This window comes from Cyprinus carpio, chromosome A21, assembly GCF_018340385.1.
Source record: "Cyprinus carpio isolate SPL01 chromosome A21, ASM1834038v1, whole genome shotgun sequence".
In the NCBI taxonomy this organism is placed as follows: Eukaryota; Metazoa; Chordata; class Actinopteri; order Cypriniformes; family Cyprinidae; genus Cyprinus; species Cyprinus carpio.
In genome coordinates, this window is record NC_056592.1 from 7,515,721 (window position 1) to 7,531,670 (window position 15,950).

The 15,950-nt window shown below is 34.7% G+C and overlaps 1 protein-coding gene across 1 annotated transcript; it reads right to left on the reverse strand.

The window, feature by feature from the left end:
* Positions 1 to 2,757: 2,757 nt before the first annotated feature.
* LOC109045766 (endoplasmic reticulum mannosyl-oligosaccharide 1,2-alpha-mannosidase-like) lies at positions 2,758 to 15,198 on the reverse strand. Its single transcript, XM_042778833.1, has 14 exons — positions 14,863 to 15,198; positions 12,679 to 12,807; positions 11,348 to 11,456; positions 10,976 to 11,163; positions 10,036 to 10,172; positions 9,330 to 9,439; positions 9,034 to 9,219; positions 8,108 to 8,256; positions 7,731 to 7,940; positions 7,320 to 7,489; positions 5,950 to 6,070; positions 5,062 to 5,256; positions 4,636 to 4,767; positions 2,758 to 3,897 (listed from the first exon to the last, which is right to left on the reverse strand). The coding sequence occupies exons 2-14, from the start codon at positions 12,778 to 12,780 to the stop codon at positions 3,667 to 3,669; spliced, it is 2,040 nt and encodes a 679-aa protein (XP_042634767.1). The 5' UTR covers positions 12,781 to 12,807; positions 14,863 to 15,198; the 3' UTR covers positions 2,758 to 3,666.
* Positions 15,199 to 15,950: the final 752 nt, after the last annotated feature.

Sequence of the window (15,950 nt, forward strand, 5' to 3'; positions counted from 1 at the left end):
AAATGGCTATTAAAGGAATAGTTTACCCAAAAATTAAAATTTGCAGAAAATTTTCTCACCCTCAGGCTGTCCAAAATGTGGAGTTTGTTTCTTCATCGGAACCGATTTGGAAACTTTAGCATTACATCACTTGCTCACCAATGGATCATTTGCAGTGAATGGGTGCCGTCAGAATGAGAGTTCAAACTGCTTCGCTTCAAACCATTGCTTCTGGCCAAAATTCGAGCCCATAATCCATAATGATGCTCCCTGCAGTGAAAAAAACTCTATCCTCTCTATTGTCCTATCACGACAAAATCTACTTACATATTTATTTAGAACTGTTTTTGCTTGTAAACAGTGCTCGATCTGTGCATATTTCTCTCTTACTTCAGACAAGATTACATTTTCACTGGAGAAAGCAATATTATGAATAAAGAACTCATATTTTAGTCGGAACGGTTTAAAGTTAAAAATGTTTTTATGATGGATGGGAGTCATGTGGATTATTCTGATGCGTTTATCAGCTATTTGAACTCTCATTCTTGTTTGTTTGTTTATGATTTAATGTCATGCGAGCTACCTCAGCTATATTCATGGCGAGAACGAGGTTAGTGAAGTTGAATTAACTTTTTAAATTTGATCTTAGATAAAAATTCTAAAACTAAATCTGGCCTTACTTCATTCAAAATCGTTCCATAAAAGTCAACAGAAAAAAAAATGAGATCTTAAACCATTACAATCCATCAAAATATGCTTCAAAGATAATGGATTCTGGCATAAAGAACATAAAGGAGGATCTTCACCCGCCAACAGAAAACTATGGGTTAGTATGGAATGTCTTATTCTACAGCGAGTGTAGACAATATGATCCCATCGATTTTCAAAGTGGGCACAACGTTTTACACCAACTAACCCCATGATTCCATGAATCAGATTCCAGACTTTTTTTGTAGGAGTCTTGAACTCTCATTCTGATGGCACCCATTCATCCATTGGTGAGCAAGTGATGTAATGCTAAATTTCTCCAAATCTCATCTACATCTTGGATGGCATGAGGATGAGTACATTTTAAGCAAATTTTCATTTTTGGGTGAACTAATGCTTTAACTTATTTTAGTTAATATTTGATTTATTTTTATACTTTACAGATGTCAACAACCTCAGAGACCTGCTCGTATCTTTACCATTATGAAAAACAGCTCAGCTGTGCTGGATATTAATACATCTAACACAACATGACCTTCACAAACCCTCATCAGATCTGTGTCCACTCCGGGCTCCTTCATTTAACACTCGCTCACCACCACAAATGGTAATCACAAACCGCTGATTGCAGCAAAGAGACGAGAGAAGCAATCAGGGAGAAATCTCTCATTATGACTCAGTATTCTATAAATCGAAAGGCACAAGCGATGCAGATTTTGACACTGTATCACTAGAAGCAGCAAGAGGAATGTGACATGGAACAGACATATTGTAATGCATTTGTCAGTCACCCTGAAAATGGATTGTTTCAGATGAAGGATTATTTTGCGCTAGCTTGACAGCTTCTTAAAGCCTGAATATTTTGATTGGATGACTGCTGTTTGACCAAAGACACGAGATGATAGGAGAAACAAGCACTTGACAGTGCAGATAAACTCAACAGGTGATACAGTACAGAGATGCACATATGAGTTTCCAAGCATTTTTTTTTAAAGAAACAAACTGGAAAAATAAGACTAAATAAAGGCCCTACATAAAGGATTTGTACACCAACAGTTCACCTAAAAATGAAATTTCTGTGATAATTTATTCACCTTCATGCCATTCCAAACCTGTAAAACTTTCTTTTGTAGAACATTAAAAGAGAAATTCATTCAGAATTGACCAGGAGGTAAGTATTTCAGGTTTGGATTAAGTGAATGATTGTGTTTTCATTCATTTAATGAATACAATCATCTAACATATTGAAACAGATGGCAGCATGGGGATATAATTTACCACTGTGTTCCAATATGACAAGGGAAATGTTGTAGCTTTAATGTGATTTTGACTAGGCTTTATTGCGATATTTTATTTTTACTGCGATTATATTGCGATATGAAATCTAATCTAATTTTTTTCTTACACACAAAAATGGGGTGAGCACACTTACAATTCTCATTTTAAATGATTTAAAACATCAGAGTATTAGTTAAATTAGAGTAAATTATTTGTTTGTAACTTTAGGATATGGTTTGAAACAATATTAACTAACATGAATCATTAGTAATCATTAGTTCGCGAATCAGAACGTGTACGGCACGCCGTTGTGTAATTATCTCGGCAGTTTAGGATATCGCACAATATTTGACAACACAGAAAACATTTCATCACTGGATTAGTTTTTTAGTTTTTTTTTTTTTGACACCAATCGTGTCAATTGATTTTTGATTAATATGTGCGAGGGAGATGAGAGCAAGACAGCGCTCGTGTTGTTTTAAGACGGTGAAGGTGAGCACGCGCGCGGAATCGCTCGCTCTCGCGCTCTCTCTCTCTCTCTCTCTCCTCGTTCTTATATGCGCCACTGTTTAACTGACAGGACTTGAAAACACATGCAAATGATAAACTTTCATTATATGATGGTTAAGCTGTGCAATTAATCCGCGAATCACATTCGTCAAGCGCCGGGGAGCAGCTGGCCAGTACGGTTTGCACGGATTCAACTACGGACAACTCAATGAATCGTGACTATCGTGGATTCGTACATCCAAATATCTAAGTGCTTAAACGACACATCGTGCAGCCCTAATTTTGACTATTGATCAGACACAGTTTATCCTTCAAACAATGTTTTCAGTGTAGTTTTGCTGTGAAATTTGAATGAATCAATGAACATGTATACACATCTGAATGCAGTTCTGCTAAATGTAGCATCCAACAGCTTCCAAAATTTGTAAATAATAAAGTAAATCTACAGCACAGCAATTCAAGCAGGGCTTCGGGCGGCATCCACTACATCAAATCATTAGCATTCACTGAAGTACGCACACTAAAGTCAATATAAATAACAGAAAAATACACAATCCCAGAGGGTTCCCAAATAAATCTTAAGATGATGATCTGTAAAGTACTCATTTGTTCCCTAATGCATCCTGACTCTCACAAAAGGGAAACATTTAGAAATTGACACGTATAGTCCTTTTGTAACAGCCTGCAAAAATAAAGGCGAGCCACTCACATAGAGAGCATCCCTCTGTACGCATACAAAGAACAATGTAAAAAAGTCTTCATTTTACAAAGTGCTTGATGTTTTTCACAGTGTGTGATTTCAGCAGTCTGCCGTGTGATTTACGGCACTCTGACACCAATGTTTCTTTCCCAAATATGGAAGATGGAACATCTAAACACTGCGGCAGCTGAATGGGCTTGTCCAACATGCAAAAGTGTCACACTTTTCAGGCGTCCCATGAGCTCAAAGGTAAATGAAGTCTTGTAAAGTATAAAGTGAAAACTATATTTGTGATACTTCACCAACCATAAAACCGATCCAAATCCAAATCTTCTGGGTGAATAAAGAGCGGCACCGCATTTGAATAATTCTCAAATGCACAGTTAAATATTGGTGCGTAACCTGCCAACTCAGTTTAGATCAGAATCATTCCTGCAGAGAAACTCTGAGGGGTCAATTCCTTTGGAAGCCTGCATCACTACAAGTGAGGATTAGCTTAATTCTGGGCTCCGCCCTGACAAGGTGGAGGGCCATATTGGCAGCGGATGGGCCTCGGTGTTGAACACATACTTATCCAGACTGATCAGCTCGTTGTCATCAGAGAACAGGAGGAAGAGATACTTTAGCGTCTCACCCAGGAAGAAACTCTCCATCTTATCTCTGGGCGCAGGGTTCAATGGGTCACGGACGTTACCTATGGAGGTGTAGCCCCCGCTGGGGACCTGGGGCAGGAACCGAGTAAAGACGTCAAGTTTGTGTTCATTGGGCATTGAAATGCTTCTGACTGATACCAACAAGACAAATAATTGTCATTTTATGGCAAATTACTGATAAATGGATGTCTTAACAAAAGACCCCCCCCCCCCCAAAAAAAAAAAAAAAAAATACTAGAAAGAAGCATCTTAAAAGCTACAAGTGAATTTAGGCATCAAAACATTATAATACACAATATGATAAATATTAGCATATTATATTTAACACTGGTATAAATTTATCAGTGTTTTACATATTAACTTTAAGTGAGCATTAGATGTAGCTGCAAAAATAAATATCTAATACGGTGCAATAGATTTCCAAAATCAACAGATACTGATAATATATATGATGAAAAACTCAAACTTACCTTGGCAACTAGAATAAAATGTGTTGAACTAAAGCTGAAAAAAAAGCTAATTAATTCTAAATAGAACTAAATAGAAAATAATAATTACAAAAGCACAAAACAAAATTCTGAAAATAAAAACATTAATTCAAAATATCAATAAATACTATAATGGTATAATAACACTAAAATAACTATTATATAAAAAGATAAATATATTCTCCTTTTATTATTAGTTTTTTTTTCCAAGAGTAAAACCTTTGTTATATTTATTGAAAAATGTGCTATTTACAAAATGATAGAAATATGCTTGACTTTTTGTCATGTAGACCAAAATTACTTTGCATTTCTCACTCACTCTGGTGTACTTGTTGAAATTTTGCAGTATGTCCCAACCCCAGTCCCTGTATTTGCTGTCGTTGGTGAATCTGTACATGTAGAGCAGACTCTCAACGGTCTCAGGTCTCAGCAAGTTGTGTCTGTCTGCAGGCTGCACACACATATTGAGAGAGAAAAAAATATCTTATGTAAAAGGGCACCAACCTTTTTAAACGTCATCCTCATTAGTGCTAAGCGCAGAAATCCAGAACAGATATTAGAAAAAATAAATATAAAGGCCTGAACACTATTTGGGGGGCTTATTACCATTTTATTTCTAGACAAAGGAGAGAAAATGAAAGATGGATCCATTCCAAAAACTTGCATCTGCAGTTTAAGGTCACGGCTCCAACCACCCAGGGAGTTTATTGTCAGAAATGAGTGGTGACTGTATAGTTTAATGTACCTTCACATCGATGTCCCGTCCGTTGCTGGACTGCAGGTTAAAGTGAGCGATCTCTGGGCTCAGGCCCGTCTCCATCTGTGCATACATCTGATGGCATGTCTCCATCAACTGCAGAGCCAGCTCCATGTGATCAGCGGGCAGGCCGTTGTGAGCACCGAGAGCCAGCGTGCCAGGAAGAAAACACACCAAATGATCCTGGATCAGACAGAGAGAGTGTAGTGATGGAGAAAGAGATTATCATATTTGAGGCTGATAATTATCAACATGACCGAAACTTTAAAAACCTGATGTACACAATCTTTTACATGCCTTCTGTTGTCTGATTGATAGTTTATAGTATTTTAGCATGTAAAAGGCCTTTTAGTATAATTCTAAAAATGTCCACTTTCATGTTGTGGTACATGTGCCTTTTTGCTGTGAGATCCTTAATGATTTTTAATAAAATTATTCATTATTCCATATTTTGTTATATGTATTAAATATGATATTCATAAAAATCACAATTTAAAACACATTTTTTATTTTATTATTACTATTATTAATTTTTAGATTTTGTCTAATAAACTCTAAAAAGATTTTGCTTTAGGATTTGTAATAAGAACAGATGCTGGGTCGTATAGACTCAAGATACTGTATTTACAGGGCAACCACATAAAGGATAAATGAACCAAAAATACATTATGCATTTTAGCCTCATGTTGTTCCAAATCTGTATTTTCTTTAGGGTTTCCAATTTTGTGTTCCATGGGGGGGAAAAAACAGCATGCAATTTTAGAACAACATGAGAGTGAGCAAATAATAATAGAATTTTCTTTCTTTCTTTTTTTGGTGAACAATTCTCTTTAGAATGATACTTGGTGGCAGAAATGTGGTGAATTTATGACTCACCATTTTGGGATTGAGACGGCCGTTGGACAGCTCCCCAACAAAGGTCAGTTTACTAGGAGAGGTCTGTCTCAAGAGATTCTTTCTGACACCTTCTATAGCCTGAAGATAGTCCTCCAGCAGCCTAGAAAGATACACACTCATCATACTCTGCATTTGATTTGCAGCGATTAAGTTCGCCCTCTAGAGGCAAAATAAGATATTGCATTTTCATTGTACATTGAGAGCATCCCAGAATTCAGTTGATCCTCATACGTGTCTCTGTGATGTATAAAATCCAACATATAGAAAGCGAGGGGTGCAATTCAACCCCATCAAGGTCTTAGTGAGATTATCCAGACAGGACACAGAGCTCATTTAAATGGACCACCTTCCCCGTCAATGACAAGTATATCCATCACTGATTTGATATTCCAGACCAGAGATATTTATCAAACCTCATTAAAAGTCAGTGTCTACTGAACCCCAGCGAACACCTTTTTATTGAATTATTCAAAACCGAACCCTATGAAAAAAATAACATCAGCGAGAAGCAAGTGTGTATAATGTCACACAGCAGAAGTATAACGAGACTCAGGTGTGAGCAGAAGCACTGACGTGAATAGATATGTATACTGTGCATCCCTACTTAATACTTAACCATGAGTATGAGTAATAGTGATGCAGGAAATTCAATTGAGAATATTGCATTAGTCTACCAGTATACTGCTTTTTATTTTATATTAAAATACTGTATGTTGAGCAACAGTGGATCAACCAGTAGTGTGGGTTTGGCATGGGTCTGTTTGACTTGCCAATGGCTGACAGTTCAAAAAGCCTGTTTGAAAATGGGCATTATTTTTTGTGACTGTTTGGTTTTTCTAGTGTGCACTAATTACACACTTCACCTTTCTTCGAATTCACAAGAGGATTTTAAGTGCTAGAGAGCAGACGGTGACATTCAAACAGAAGCATCTGCACTTGAAATACAATTAACAACTCAAAAAAACTAAAAAAATAAATAAACAAAGAAACAAAGTCGGCAGATTAAAATGCACTGAAGTCACTTCCAGGTTTTCAAGATTAATGCAAATGCCCTGTACCATGTACTGTATATGGTTTTCAAAAAGCAGTCCTTATGTAATTATTAAAACACGCTCAGTCTTTTTTTTTTCTTTCCCAGTGCAATTCACCCTATCAGTGACTGACAATGTGAATCAATCATATCACCCCATCTGTGACCAGAATCATAACCTCAGTACATTAGGCTCAGTGAGCATCGCCAATTCCCTGGAACCCATTAGCTAAAAGCACCAGTGGGCTATTGACACTCGGTCTAAGCACTGAATTTATGAACCGTCAGCCAAAGCTGCATTTATCTGCTGTTAACTCACTCAGTTTCTTTCTTGCCACCCTGTAGCCATTGTTTGAGCAGGTACTCGTAGTAGCTGTCTGCACGGGCCCCCAGCGTAAAGGCCCCTCGACGTGTGAATTTCCCACTATTTGTGTTGATGAACATTGGCACCAGACCATCACGCTTTCCCTCCAATCCATGTACATTTACCTCCTCACCACCTCAACCTCAAAACAAAGGAAGACATAAAAAAAATAATAATAATAATAATAATAATATATATATATATATATATATATATATATGTATGTATATATATATATATATAAATAAAGTAAAAAAAAAAAAAAAATAGGCAATGCTGTTAAATATTTTGAAATGTGAAAATTTATACAATTAAATACATTAAAATTCAAATACAAAAAATAAAACAGTGAAATAATAACAACACAATAATAAAAAAATAAAGTACCTGGTACTGCGGGTCCTTTGTGAGTCGGCTGAGCTCTCTGAACTCCAGCTGAATGCTGGTCACCTCTGCGACTGTGCTGTCTGTGGTCCAGCGTGGAGGGTGAGCAGTTCCTTTACCAATGTTCACGTCAGAGTAGGGGATTTTAGATGGGGTTTTGAAGGCAGGCATTAATCTGGACCCAATGTCTTTCTGCAAAAAAAACAGACACAACATGTATTGAGGTCTGTGGTCTATTAAAATTGTTGCATCACATGACTTTACAAGCCAAAAGCTGTAAACCTTTAAGGCTATACTTTGCATTTACTATGACAAAAATAAATGATAATGGAGACGATACTAAGATATGAAGTACTTACAGCTTTATCCAGGAAGAGAGTGTCTTCGGTCAGGTGGTATGTGCTCAAGAGACCCCCCAATACACGGATGGTACTCTCAAAAAGATTTACATCCACATTCTTGGAAAAGGACAATTCTGTCTCAACCCACTTCTTGGCCTCGGCAAACTCTATTACAGAAAGAATTAGAGAGAGAGAGGGGGAAAAGACAAAAGGAGGGACATAATGAAAAAATATAATTTTTCCATTATTATTTGAAGTTTTTATTGCTTAATATATATACTTTTCAAGGGTGTTCCTTTAGATATGGGCACTTTTGGCAAAACACACTATCTAGTTTATTTAAATTTGTCTACTAACAATGTCCAACAGAGAATATGGAAATAAGGCTTTTTAGATTTTTTTGTATGTAGCCATCTAAAGGCTTTTTAGTTTGAAAGAGTGCAGTGGTCACCCTAAATTTTTCTTTGAAAAATTATGGAAAATAAAAAAAAAATTGCAGCTTGATTGAAAATGACACGCAATACAATTTTTATTTTTTTAAATAAAAATACATTTTAAAGTAAAAATATTTACCTTGATTTTTCATTTTCTTAGCTTTTCATGTCTCTTATTTCATCTCAAGAATGCACTTCACTGACACTGTATTTGATTTGTAAATAATTTTCACACAGTAAATAACTAAATGGATTTTTATGGATGGATTTTCCTATTTTAAAATTTCAAGACAAAAGTAATAAAATCCATACATAAAAGCCATCTGAAAGATGGAGGGGAAAAAAAAGTTTTTTAAACTGACACTTTTAATAAAAATCAACTTCTGGTAATTAAAAGTCTCTGTGGCTGAAGAAACACCCTTATGTTGACAATTGGAAAGAAAACAAAGAATAGATTTGAAATTTGCATACAGTGGTCATGAAACTATTACTATTAATTATAAGGCTCACCGTCTTTCAGTCCCAAGATCCACATGGTGTCCAGTGCATCTATGAGAGTGAGGCCCAGGCCAAACCACTCTCCATGGGTCTTAGATATGGGCTTCAGTTCATCATGACCCCACGCGAAAGCCTTATAGCCCTTCCACGCGTGCCTGAAGGCCTCCCGCACCGCCTCCACACGATCCACAGCCTTCAATCTTAATCACAACAAAAAATTACAAAGAGTTGATCTTAAGCACAAGCTAAACTTCGACATGTAATCCTGCACAGACAAATACCTCAGATTGTGGGATGAATTCTGATACCTGGTTTTAAGTTGGCAGAATCCTCGGCATCAGCCACGGTTCCTTCTTTTTCATGTGCAGTAGACTGAAGCTCCGTCCCCTGCTCCGCCTCGATCATCGCCCCGCGCCAGCTAGGAATCCAAAAACTGGCATCAGTTGTGACAGCAGTTTATCTAAGATCCAACCCAGAGATTCATCACCCGTTTCCTCCCACACGCTTCATGAATATAACCGCAATTATAACCGAGCAGGAGGAGGAGTCCCACAACAGCACACACAACTCACTTCAAAACTGCTGTGTTACCAGCTCAACTGTTAATAAACTCTTCCCTAGGCCTCTAGCACTGCACACGAGTGTTTATCTTCAGCTCCTGTTGTTTATTTCTCTGCTCTTTCTAAAAAGGAGTGTTCATCCTAAAATGATAATTCTGTTATTATTTACTCACTCTCACATTTCTTTCTTTTGCGGAACAAAAATGTGATATTTTGATATGTTTAGTAAGCTTTCCGTCACTGTAAGGGGCCCCAGTTGTGTGAGTGAGACTAATAGCAATAAGCGGCAATAAAAATCATAATTACTGTCTGAGCTTTAATACCTCTACTTATTCAAAAGGTTAAATACTAAGCCAACAACAAATAAATGTCAATGTGTAATCCTAGGCAAATTATCGTTATTAAAATGCTCATATAAAAGTGGCCTCATTTCTCAAATGTAATCAGACCAAACCTAATGAGTGTTTTTGCTTCTTTCCCTCCATCTTCATCCCTCTTGATCGTGGCTTCTTCTCCATCTTTCACCTGCCAGTCTGACACTTTCCCTCGCTTCTGTAGAGCTGGAGGACCACGCTTGCTAGGGGGCTTCCTCTGCAGATTCAAAAAACCCAACATAAAAAAGACAAGAGTAGATGAAGAATATAGTACAATCTATCATTTTAATCTATAGTATCTTATAAGTTAGGTGAATTAATGTGCTTAGATCAGCATGGTTATGGTTTACTTTATTAATATAATATTAAAATATATTAATATCAAGACAATATTTGTTTCTATTTTGAATTTAGAAATACTAGAAAAAAAATTATTACTGTTAATATTAATTCTTTTTTTATTTTCAAATTGTTTATTGTTAAATTACTTAATATATATATATTTATTAATAATATTAAGTAATTCTTTTGAATTTAAAAACAATTGTAATTTTTTGTAGCTTTTAATGCTTTTGTTTTGAATATAGAAACAATAGCAATATTTGTACTGTATCTTTTATATTATACTAATATAAATAATATTTATTTATTTTAATGCTTTTGTTTTGAATATAGAAACAATAGCAATATTTGTACTGTATCTTTTAAATTATTTACTTAATATTCATTATTAATATGAAATTATTGTTAATGCTTTTTTTTTGTATTTAGAAACAACTGAATTTTTTGTATCATTTAAATTTATTAATATAATACTAATATGAATAATATTTATTTATTGAAAAAAATATATATATTTTGAAAGAAGAAAATAAAGTATTTTACAGCACAATTCTTGTTTAAGGTTTAAGTTCATCTTTTCAGCAGGAGCTGAAAAAACCTTTGCAAACGAGTAGAGAAATTATAAAGTAACCATACTATTTTACATATCCATAATATCTGAGAAGTCTTCCTACTAACCATAGCTGGAGGTTTGGGAAGCAATGGGATGCTTGGTCTTTGAATTTCCGGCATCACTTCTGGTGGGATGTCCTGGACCCCCGGGACAACTCCTGGTGGGAGCTTTGGGACGAAGCCAGGAGGAATGGGCCTGAGACCTTGGTTATCCATTTCAACCCAGTCCTCCTTCAACGATCTATCAGTGAGTCCTGGAGAATAAACAGACAGAAATTCATCCCATGTGAATTTATAATAGCAAAAGTCATGATGTTTAATAAAACGTTTACCCCAGCATTTAGTGTAAACGGGCAGAGTTTGCACCAACCATACACCTTTTGTGCTTTCACCTTTCATATCCTGTGAAATGTCATTAAAAGGGGCTGTATGAAGTACCTCTCCACTGCTCCGTCAGGCTGGGATAGGAAAGAATCCCGCAGATGAACAGGAAGGCCAGCAGGAAAAGAATCAGGCTGCGCTGAAGCCGAGAGAGCTGCTTCCATTTCTGCCAAAACAAACACAAAAAATTCAGGGACAATTGGAGGAAAGTGCAGTAATTTTTTTATTTGATGGCTTTATGTGGCAATTGCAATGACTGCCAAATATAGTGCTAGAAAAATACAGCAATATGGAAACAAAAAATAAGATTTTTCCCTCACTCAAAAGAAATTTTCTATCAGTACAGACCTCTTTATAATTTAATCAGCCTAATTAATTCAGCTGACAAACAATGGAAGACATTAAAGGGATAGCTCACTCAAAGTCATTCATTTTCTCTCCCCCACGTTGTGTGAACCAACCGTCAGTTGGACTTTTTAACGTTTTTGAAAGAAGTCTCTTATGCTCACCAAGGCTGCATTTATTTGATCAAAAATACAGTAAAAACAGTAATATTGTGAAATATTACAACTTGAACTATATTTTAAAATGTAATTTAGGATCAAATCTGAATTCTCAGTTGACATTACTTCAGTTTTCAGTGTCACATGATTCTTCAGAAATCATTCTAACATGCTGATTTGATGCTAAAGTAACATTTCTTCTTATTATTAGCAATGTTGTCCATAGCTTTGTGTGAGGAACAGACCAAGTTCAAATTTGTTAACAATTTGCATTCATAATTATTTATTTTAGCTCAACTCACTGACTGTGATTTGTTCGCTTTTTTTTTTAGTGTTTGTATGTCTTTTTTTGAAGCTTAAATGACATTGAACTGGTGTTGCATGAACAAGATCATGCTTCTGGGTTCCCAAGAAAGTTTAGATAGACATGACAGTGATTAAATAATAGCATAACAGAGTTTTCATTTTGGGGTGAACTGTTCCTTTAAGCTACGTTTTTTAAGTAAAAGTTCATTTTTTTTCAAGCTAAACGAGTGTGTTTCAGCTAAGCAGGGAGTGCACGTCTGCTTTTTGGAGATAATTAAGTATACACAATTTATTAAGTAAAAGAAGGGGAAAAAAACAAGGGCTTTGACACCTCTGGTTTGGCTAGGACTAAACACGACAACTACAGTGCCAGCATTTTGTTCTCAGAATATTAAATAGATGTCAAGACGTCTCGCAGACGGGAAAATGACACTCATTTACACAAACAAATAAAGAGGCAGAAGCCTTCGAACATCACCATTAATGAATAAAAAATACATAATGCTCCATATTTCTGTCCTGCAAAACAAGGTAAAGACTTTAGATGGCATTTTAAGAAGAAAATACCCAGCCACTCACCCTCCAGCAGGACTGTCTCCGGTGCTTGCCGTTGGTGTAGTTGTGGCTGTGTTGGTCTCCCAGCGTCAGAGAGACAAAGTCCTTCCTCTGTGGCGAGTACATCTCTAACACAGCCACCACTCAAAGACACTGGATCAAATAGGTGAGAGAGGGAAAAAAGACAAGAATGACACAGATATCAAGTGATTTTTCCCACAAAGCATTATTTGTAACATGAGCTGAGCACATGAAGCTCTATTGCTCCAGCGACGCTAATCTTTTCAGGTCCCTGAGGAGAATCAAGGTGTAAAATACAGATCGGTTCACAAGATTAATTACCACCGGACTAAATCTGGAGTAAACCGAGGCAGGGGGTGGCACACTGACATCCATCCGATCTGAGAACAACACCATGGGACAGTGCCGTTCACCTCATTGTCCCAGGGCTATGAGAGCCATGTAAGAGGGGATTAGGAACATTAGCCTAAGTCCATCTGGTTTCTATCATACCAACCTGTGCTTATTGGATGGGATAGATTTAAAGACACTGGTCTGCCAAGATGACACACATATGCTGCTTATACAGGAGAAAGTTGTATGCTGGTTGTCCCAAATGCAAATTACAAGTAAAATCATCTGAGTCTGTAATTTAAGTGTGCATGAACTTGAGACAAGGTTCCCACACCTTCAAACCATTTCCATGACCTTTACTGCTGTTTTTGATTAATGGATATTGATATTTTTAAAAAAGAATTTAAGATTTAAGATTGATTTGCTAATGAATCACTCCAGGTGATCTGCGAACCAGTCCACTGATTCACTAAAAATAATCAACTCAAAACAGCTCAAGAATCACACATTAGCTGACATGGCTTTCCAGAAAGTTTTATACTACACAAGAATAATTTCTTTTCAAAGAAAACTTTCAGAATTACCCATCACTCAATCAATAGGATCTTAAAATAACTGTCAAATAACCGTTTTAGTCAGTTTTATAAATTTTAGTCCAACTACAGTATATTGCACCATTTTCAATTTTCTGAAACAACATTTACAATGACCTTGATACAGTATTTGTACTTTTTTTTATACATAATTAAAACCTTATAATATCAAAAATTAGGCAGCATGTCCTGAGGTAACTGAAAAGTTTGGGCCACATGCAATACATTGATACCCAAATGTCTTGATAATGTCATTTCAATTTGGTGACAGTGCCTATATTTTTTAAATAAATGTCTTTGATAATGTAATTTATATATTTGGTGACAGTGCATATATATAAAGTATATATATATATAAAGTATATATATAAACAGTAATATAGTAATATTGTAAAATATTAATACCATTAAAAAAAATGAATATACTTTAAATTATAATGTACTTCTGTGATGCATAGCTCATCATCATTACTCCAGTCTTCAGTGTCACATGATAATTCAGAAATCATTCTAATATGCTGATTTATTATCAATGGACTGCAGGATACAGTTGCACTGTTTAATATTTTTTTGTAACCTATGATACTTTTTTCAGGATTATTTTGATGAATAAAATTAAATCTTTTGTAATCTTTTGTGTTTATTATCACTTTTTTTTTATCAATTTAACACATCCTTGCTGAATAAAAGCATGAATTTCTTTAAATAAATAAATAAATAAATCAAAATAAAACTTACTGGCCCATAACTTTTGAATGGTAAAAAGATTTATAGAATAAATATTTTACTTTTTATTCATCAAATAATCCTGAAAAAAGTATCACAGGTTCCCAAAAAATATTAAGCAGCACAACTGTTTCCAGTAGCCTATTGATATTAAATCAGAATTATTTCTGAAGGATCATGTACAGACACTGAAGACTGTAGCAATGATGATGAAAATTCAGCATTACATCACAAGAATAAATTATATTTTAAAGTATATTAAAGTATGAATTGCAATATTTCCCATATATATACACACATACATAGATACATACATATGGTGTTGGACCTGTACTTGCTATATTTATTTTGCATTGACCAATTTCTCATTTTACATAATTATGCTGCAAAACTGTAATTTAATGTTTGGCATACCAATAAAGCACAGTAAAATTAAATAAAAAGAAAGAGAACAATGCATTCATTCTGTATTAACAGCTTAACCCATCTGCTCAGCCAAGGGAGTAACTGGCCTCCAAATGCATCCTCGATTTACCTTTCTCTGGACAACTTGCCGCTCCTGGTTAGGAGGAGGATCTATATGCATGAAGAGGAGGAGGTCACAGCCAATGCATCACATCCACTGTGCGTGTATTAATAGTGTACACTCAGTGTGTAGGTGACAGCAGATCTCTATCTCTCCTCCATCACGCTGCTCTCCTACAAACCGCGTGTTCTTAGCACAAAACGCTCATTTAGGCTGATATGCAGTCTGTTCATAATATGTCAATCTGTAGAAAAATAAACACGAACGCTGTTACTATTGAAACAGCTATGTGTTGGGCAATGTTTATTTGACAGCTCCTTACTATATCATGTGATCTTTCCTCACGCGTCATTCGCTCGGACTCCGCCCTCTTTTATTAACACGTTCATAACCGATTGTCCCTTACTAGAGTTTCGCTTCAACAACGTCAGTAAACATGATTTTACCAATGATAGCGTGGTTTGCCATCTTTTATATATATATATATATATATATATATATATATTATATATATAATAGTATATATATATATATATATATATCATAATACATATATATATATACATATATACATATATATTATACATATACATATATATATACATATATATAAAAGATGTATATGTATATGTATATATATATTGTATATGTATATATATATATATATATATATATATATATGTATATGTATATGTATATGTATATATATGTATAATATATGTATAATGTATATAATATGTATGTGTATTTATATATATATATATGTATATGTATGTATATATATATATGTATGTGTATACATACATATATATATATATATATAATATATATATATATACACATACATACATACATACACACACATATATGTATAATATATATATATATATATATATATACACCTACATATATAATATATACACACATATATATATATATATATGTGTGTATGTATATTATATATATATATATATATATATATATATGTATGTATACACATACATATATATATACATACATATACATATATATATATATATATATATGCACATACATATATATATGCCTATATACATATATATATATATATATATATA